The sequence below is a fragment of the Carassius auratus genome, chromosome 24 (genome assembly GCF_003368295.1).
Source record: "Carassius auratus strain Wakin chromosome 24, ASM336829v1, whole genome shotgun sequence".
NCBI lineage: Eukaryota > Metazoa > Chordata > Actinopteri > Cypriniformes > Cyprinidae > Carassius > Carassius auratus.
Window position 1 is genome coordinate 2,445,767 of NC_039266.1, and position 7,510 is coordinate 2,453,276.

At 34.1% G+C, this 7,510-nt stretch overlaps 1 protein-coding gene across 4 annotated transcripts in view; it reads left to right on the top strand.

The window, feature by feature from the left end:
- Window positions 1–7,510, top strand: part of LOC113041983 (SH3 and multiple ankyrin repeat domains protein 1) — a 46,782-nt gene that overhangs the window by 16,676 nt on the left and 22,596 nt on the right. For 3 of the 4 annotated variants that reach the window (XM_026200567.1, XM_026200569.1, XM_026200568.1), the window contains exons 6-12: window positions 83–234; window positions 958–1,125; window positions 4,418–4,534; window positions 5,127–5,204; window positions 5,367–5,433; window positions 6,339–6,520; window positions 6,609–6,739. In XM_026200567.1, coding sequence (XP_026056352.1) covers window positions 83–234; window positions 958–1,125; window positions 4,418–4,534; window positions 5,127–5,204; window positions 5,367–5,433; window positions 6,339–6,520; window positions 6,609–6,739 — 895 coding nt within the window. Of the gene's footprint in view, window positions 1–82; window positions 235–957; window positions 1,126–2,854; window positions 3,124–4,417; window positions 4,535–5,126; window positions 5,205–5,366; window positions 5,434–6,338; window positions 6,521–6,608; window positions 6,740–7,510 lie in introns of those variants that run through there. The other variant, XM_026200570.1, reaches the window with a different exon arrangement.

Here is a 7,510-nt window from a genome sequence, read left to right on the forward strand (position 1 = left end):
GAGTGTGTGTTGCCTGTTTCTCTTAAATAAAGCCGTTGTTCTGTAGCTGTAGTGTCAGTGTGTGTCTTCTTCTGTTTCTCAGAGACTCCTCTGACTCTGGCGGTTCAGGGCCATCTGAGCGTGGAAGGGATTCGAGTTCTGGTGCTGAACGGCGCTCATGTGGATTTTAGATCCAGAGACGGACTCACAGCGCTCCATAAAGCAGTCAGAGCTCACAACCAGTCCGCACTGATGGTACAAACACATGCAGTTCACTCACAGCATAATAGATGAAAATGCTTTTAAATGAATAATTCAACCACATTTGCTCACCGTAAAAGATGTAGATAGGTTTGTTTCTTCATCAGATTTGGAGAAATGTAGCAATGCATGACTTGCTCAGTAATGGATGCTCTGCAGTGAATGGGTGCCGTCAGAATGAGAGTCCAAACAGATGATAAAAACATCACAATAATCCACAGCACTCCAGTCCGTCACTAAACATGAGTCATCTATCCATTATATTGCTTTATCCAGAGGAAAACATAATCTTGTCTGAATCAGGAGAGAAATCTGCACAGATCAAGAACAGTTTACAGTCCAGGCGTGATTTTAATGTTAGAGACAACAGGTGATGGATTTGTTTCTTACAAACATGCAGCTTTTAGCTTCACAAGAGATTAACTGATGGACTGGAGTGGTGTGGATCACTTGTGATGCTTATATTAGCTGTTTGGACTCTGATTCTGACGGCACCCATTGACTCCAGAGCATCCATTGCTAGGCATATGCTGAATTTCTGTTTCCATGGTGAAACAAACTCGTTTGGGATGGTAAGTTTTATTCTTAGGTGAACTTTCTCTTTAAACACCACTTGGCTCCAGATGTGTACAGGTTAAATTGATGGTGACAACTGCAAAATATTGATTAGTGCATCATTAATCGGCTTGTTTTTGCATAACTCTCGGTTGATCCCAGGTGCTGCTGTCTTTGGGAGCTTCTCCAGATTATCCGGACCGCTGTGGACTGACGCCGCTGTACCACTCGGTGCTGACAGGGGGCGAAACATCCTGCTGTGAGACTCTGCTGTACTACAGAGCACAGCTGGGCATCAGGGACGAGAACGGCTGGGACGAGTCACACCAGGTGTGTTAAACACAAGACATAAATACACAAGTCAGCGTCTGGGAGTATGTGTGTGCATGCATGTGTCTGTTTGTTCATGTCATTCTCTCTCTCTCCTTTGGTTCTCTTTACATCTCTCTATGTGGCCCACACTATGTGTGACCCTGGACCACAGAACCAGTCATAAGGGGTCAGTTTTCGAAATTGAGATGTATGCATCATCATTTTTTCATTAATGGATTTTCTGTTAGAAGGACAATATTTAGCTGAGATACAATGATTTCAAAATCTGGAATCTGATGGTGCAAAACAAACAAACAAACAAACAAACAAACAAAAAATAATAATTCTAAATATTTAGAAAATCATCTTTTAAGTTTTTAGCAATGCATATTACTAATAAAAAAATTACAAAATATCTTAATGGAACATGATCTTTATTTAATATCCTAATGATTTTTTGGCATAAAAAAACATCAGTCATTTTGACTCATACAATGAATTTTTGGCTATTGCGACACCAGCGACTTAAGACTGCTTTTGTGCTCCAGGCTCACATTTATCATAAAAAATTGTTTTGCTACATTAGATGACTAGAAATACTAGACTTAAGCATTCAAATGTGGATTTCAATAATTGTTTTAAATTTAAAAAATTCTAATTTAATTAATAAAACACCAGACACTCTTGCACTTGGCCTTCTTGTTTCTAAACACCTGTGCATATTTGTGCATGCTTCATTCATCCTGGTCATCGCTGTCTTTACTCGTAAGCGCCTGGACTTTGTTCATCCTCTGCTGAAGATGTTTATCCATCAGATGTTAGATGGTGGGATCTTTACCTTTAACCTCATTACACAGGAAATAAACAAAGCACTAAAATTCAACTATACATGCATGAAGTTAAGGACGGTGGTCAGTTGTTCAAAAATGAAGGAGAAATGTTTCTTGTTTTAGTATACTTTGTTGAGTTTGTCTGATCAAACTCCAACTGTATATACAATAAACTCAGCACAGTACAGCGCAAACATAGATTTTAAGTTGAAATTTACTAAATCTATTAAGTAGAGGGGCTATTGTTGCTTTAAAACTTATAAAAAGATAACTGAAGCTGGAATAAAATAAAAGGTTAATATTAGATGAAAAACTAAACATCAGATGAAAGAATTTAATGAAATTCAGAATTAAAAAAAATAATAATATTATTTTGAATTTTTATTAAATAAATTATTTGTAATATGTATTTATTTACTTATTTTGTAAAGCATTTTGGGACATAATGGTGCTTTATAAATACATTCTGATTTAATTTAATTTAATTTAATTTAATTTAATTTAATTTAATTTAATTTAATTTAATTTAATTTAATTTAATTTAATTTAATTTAAATTTCAGTTCTAAAATGACTAGAAAAAAGTAATATAAAAACATTTAAAATAAATGGATAAAAATGATTAAAGCACGTGATAAAATTACAAAAACGTCAATAATATAAATTAGGTTCTAAACGACTAAAACTCAAGCAGAAAAAAAAAATATTTAAAGCTGTAAATAAAAAAGCATTAAAATTAATATTAAAATACAAATGAGACTGAAATAACACTGCTGCCGAGTATGTGAAACTATAATCATTTAGGGTTGTTGTGTCAGGTTGTACATGTAACTCCTGAAGAAATCATGCCAGATGCGTCCAGTACACTTATCACAGCTCATGTTTTCCTGCAGTTAAGGGCTTTGCTTTAAGGCACAACAGTGATAGCGCATGGCATAGACCCCTTCCAGCACATCGGCTCTGAGATATAACCCCTACACCACACCAGCGACGTCATGAGACTGGTGTGAGTCTGAAACCACATGAATCCTGCAGGCCAATCAGTGTCGAGTACAGACGGATGGAGAACAGCGTCTAGGTGCTTCTGAATCATCTGTCAGACACTGTCCACAGTCCTCCGCTGTCTGTCTCTCTCTCTCTCCATAGATCAGACATGAAGAGGCGTTCGGAGAGGTTGAAGTTCACAGGTACTCATCTCTCATCTCTCATGTCATTCATCGTCTGCTGTCTGTCTGTCTGTTGCCTGGTTTTAAACAACAGTTTCTCTTTTTAATTCTCTGCTCTTTTCTCTTTCCTCTCTAAGCCGTTTGTGTACAAAAATATATGAATATATTCATTTTCCCCAACCTCCTTCAGTACCTGCCTGTTCCCCACACACAATGGTACCATGGTACGAGTCCCACAACACCCTGAGAGCACCGGGGTTATGTTTATATATCTCCTAAATTAAGTCAGAGATTTAAAGCAGAGCAGTCTAATTCAGTTCAAACTCTTGATTTTTATTAGTACTGAATATCTAGAGAGCAGAGCGGGGTTAGTGTAGTTAAAGCTAAAACTAAAACCATCAACTAACTTGTTTGTTACCTAAAAATAAATGTTAACTGAAGAAAGAAAGAACCCCCCCCCCCCAAAAAAAAAAACTAAATTTCAGCTAGATGCCACAGCAAATTTTCTACTTTTTTTTTGTTTAACATAAAAAATGAAATAAAAAGAAATAAAAACTACTAGATAAATAAAAAATATTATGAGAAACTCATTTTACAAGAAAAAAAGAAACAAATTTGAATGCAATTTGATTATATAAAATTAAAAAGATATGTTAATGATAATTAATGCTGAGGCAGAGCTGCCAATATAATAATAATAATAATAATAATAATAATAATAATAATAATAATAATAATAATAATAATAATAATAATAATAATAATAATAAACAAAAATGTGATTTAAAATTAATAATATAAAAATAAAACTGATTACAATAAAAATATTAATAAAAACTATAATAGCAGTGATACTAAAATAATACTGGGGCAGAGTGGTTGATTTAAAAAAACTAACAAAAATGAAAAAAAAAAAAAAAAAACGTAACAATTAAATTACTAAAACTTTAAAATAAAATAACTAAAACAATAAACATTTATAACTACATAGACAAAAATTAGAAATGTATTAAATAATATCTCAGTAATATTAAGATAATATTGGAGCCGAGTGGTCAGTGTAATAAAACAAAGACTATTAAATATGAGAAACTATTAAACTTTAGCTATAATTAAAATGCAAGTGGATAATATAAAATAAAAAGTAATAATAATATTAATTTGAAAAATAATAATTTTGGGGTCAAAAGATCCAGTAATCACCTCCAACAGAAAGACAAGGCAGTTTCGGAGTGGTCTGCAGCCCTCTTCTGATTGTTCCTCTGACCTCTGTGGTCTTGTTTCTTTGACCTGGGTTTTGTTCACTCAACTGCAGGCGTGTCAGCACGGATTCGCCCAACACTTAGAACACCTTCTGTTCTACGGGGCGGACACCGCTTCCCAGAATGCATCAGGAAACACTGCCCTCCACATATGTGCCCTTTACAACAAGGTAATCTGAAAGTGAATACAGATGTGAGTGTGGTTTTACCTTATTTATCACAGTGTAGTGCAGTCTTATCTTAATACTTATTATATAGTATTTTTAAAAAATTAAAAACAATTTCTTTATGTTTTTTAATAATTTTTTTTTACATTTTTTATATATATATATTTTTAAATATTTATTTTAATGTAGTTATTTCCAGCTTTATTCAGGTTTTCTGCACATCTTTAAAAAATCTTAATTCACCTTTCCACAGATTAAGGCCTTTGAAAGTCTTAAATTGTTGAAGTCGTGGCATTAAATGTTGCATACATTGCAGACAATGAATACCGTTCTCAGTATTTTGGTGTTGTTTTCCAATGCAAATCTCCTTAAATCAATATACATTTACTTAAAGAACAAAATGAAGACACGAAGCCTTGCTTTTCAGAGTAACTGACCAAATTAAGTGAGTGTATGTGTGAAACAAGAGCAAATATCAGTCAATGAGAAACGAAATGTTGTTTTCCCTGTGAATTAATTAGATATCTCCTCTTCCTCTACCTATCTTGTTGTTTTGCTTCTCAAGTAAATGGTTCAATCTCTTCTGTCCAATCAGGAGAGCTGTGCCCGGGTCCTTCTGTACCGAGGAGCCAGTAAAGAGATGAAGAACAAACACGGTCAAACGCCCTTCCAGGTATAACTGTGTGCTAGCAAAACAACATGAGGCTAGCAAAACAATGGCATTTAGATTAAAACAATAGTGAGTGCACGCTTCCTAGAATTTGAACGATTGTCCTCATACTAAAAAACGATCGATTGCACTGTTGCAAAGTCTACTGCAATGCTGTGTTTGCAGGTTGCTGTGATGTCTGGCCACTTTGAGCTCGGAGAAATCATCAAAAATCACAATGATGCAGATGTTGGTAAGAGGACATCTAAAATATGAGTAATGGCTGAAAGAAGCGATGAGTATATCATAGCTGTCCTTTAAAGGCCATCCTTTAAGAACAGATTTTTTTTGCCTTCAAAAAATATCTTAATTTGGCCAGATTTGATGGCAGAGTCACATGCATCCTTCACAGAGAAGCCGAAATCCATAAAGCTGTTAGATTCAATTGTAGGTAACTTTTTACAATAAGTTCAAATTTAACCTAAAAAATTAAAGTGTTCATAAACAGTCTAATTCACATAAATAATCTGATAAACATAAATAATCTAATTAGAATTGACAATTTTTCTCAAAATGTGAATTTTTATTCATATTTAATTTATACTTAAAGTGTTGTATTATTAGTTCATATACCAGTTATCTACCAGTTTTAATATATTAAGCATATTTGGTCATTGAAATAAAGCTAACATAAAAAATACAATAAAAATACTAGATGAAAAACGTATAAAGTTAATAAAAAACGGACGTCAAATACACAGTACACACATATATTATGTTAACAAACATTTTTCTTTGGATGCGATTAATCGTTTGACAGCACTAATATATATACATATAAATGCACTTAACTACAGTAATAAAACCTAAACTAAAATGAAAACTAATCATATAAAAATAAAACTAATTCTATTAATTCTATCCAAAATAACACCACCAGGACCTTGCTAAAGTCAAGCTCCATTTGAATCAGTTCTGATTTGCATTTCTCACACAATTCTTTATTTTCTGCCTATGTAGTCTTTCCAAATCATTGCTTGTGAAGTTCCTTTGAAGGCAGCTGCCTAGGTAGACATCAAGGCAGCTCACTAGGTTTTGGAACAGAGCCCATCTCTATATAATCTCTTCTTCTCTAATCTTTTATTCTTTTCCCATCAGTTCCATTTTTAGAAACTCCCAAATACGCTCCTCTCTTTATGGACGGTGTGTTTACTCAAGGCATCCCGGCCGGCCTTCAGCATCCTCACCCGATGCTCCGCGCCAAGAGTGAGAACACGGTGACGACGCTCAAGGACCCCGTAGTGCTGCCCGCGGCTGCTGCCAGCATGCCACCTGCTCAGGTAACCTTCACCCCCTGCTGGCCGTCAGGGGAACACGCCAGCGCAGACATCAGGTGCCAAATCATTGCTTTTCTCTGCTTTCAATCAGACCCAGCGCCGGGCCTCTTTCGCTTTGAGGAGCTCCAGCAGTCCCCGCGGAGCCCGAACACGATCCCCGTCCCGAGGGCGAGAGGGAGGAGAGACGGAGGAAAGGCAGCAAAAACAACGAGGGAGGCAGGGGTGAGTTAAGATACCAACATCTGTCTCTGGTGACTGTTTGGACCATTTCTGAGCAGTTCTGAGATATTGAGCTTCAGAGTTTCGTTGTGTTCCATAGACTTCTGGTTTCTAAAAGAAAACTGAGTTCTGAAATGTGCACCGCTTACAAAAGAAGCATTGCGTAATAAGTTATAAATGAGACTGTGTAAAATAACATAATTTTTATAAAAAAATAAAATAAAATAAAAATTCCGATGGAGCCTTATGATTTCAAGGAGACACACTGTATGTGGTGATTTTCAAAATTAAATCCTGTAGAAGTTATTTATTTATTTTGCACATTTGGCAGGTTAAACAAAAGTCCCTAAAAACCCTAAACCTGATTCATGTAACTGAATGTAGTCTGAATTAAACGAATCACTAAAATAAATACATAAATAGATTTTAATAAAACAAAGGTATAAATAAAAATGATATATATAATTAAATATTTAAATAAAAAAATTAAATGTTAAAGAGAATCAAATCTATATATAATAATAAAATGAGATTTAAAATAAATTTAAGTAGAAAAATCTAAAATGAATAAAAATGAAATTGAAATAATGAGCTTTTAATACAGCTTAAAGTTCAATAATATAGGGAGTATATTACTAATGCTTTTACTAATTACTTATGCTTTAACTGTTACTAATTCTAATGAATGATGCTAATTAAAGAAACAAATATAATGTATCAAAAAGTATATTTCACTATTACAGTTTTTTCTAGTTTGAATGATGTATTATATTT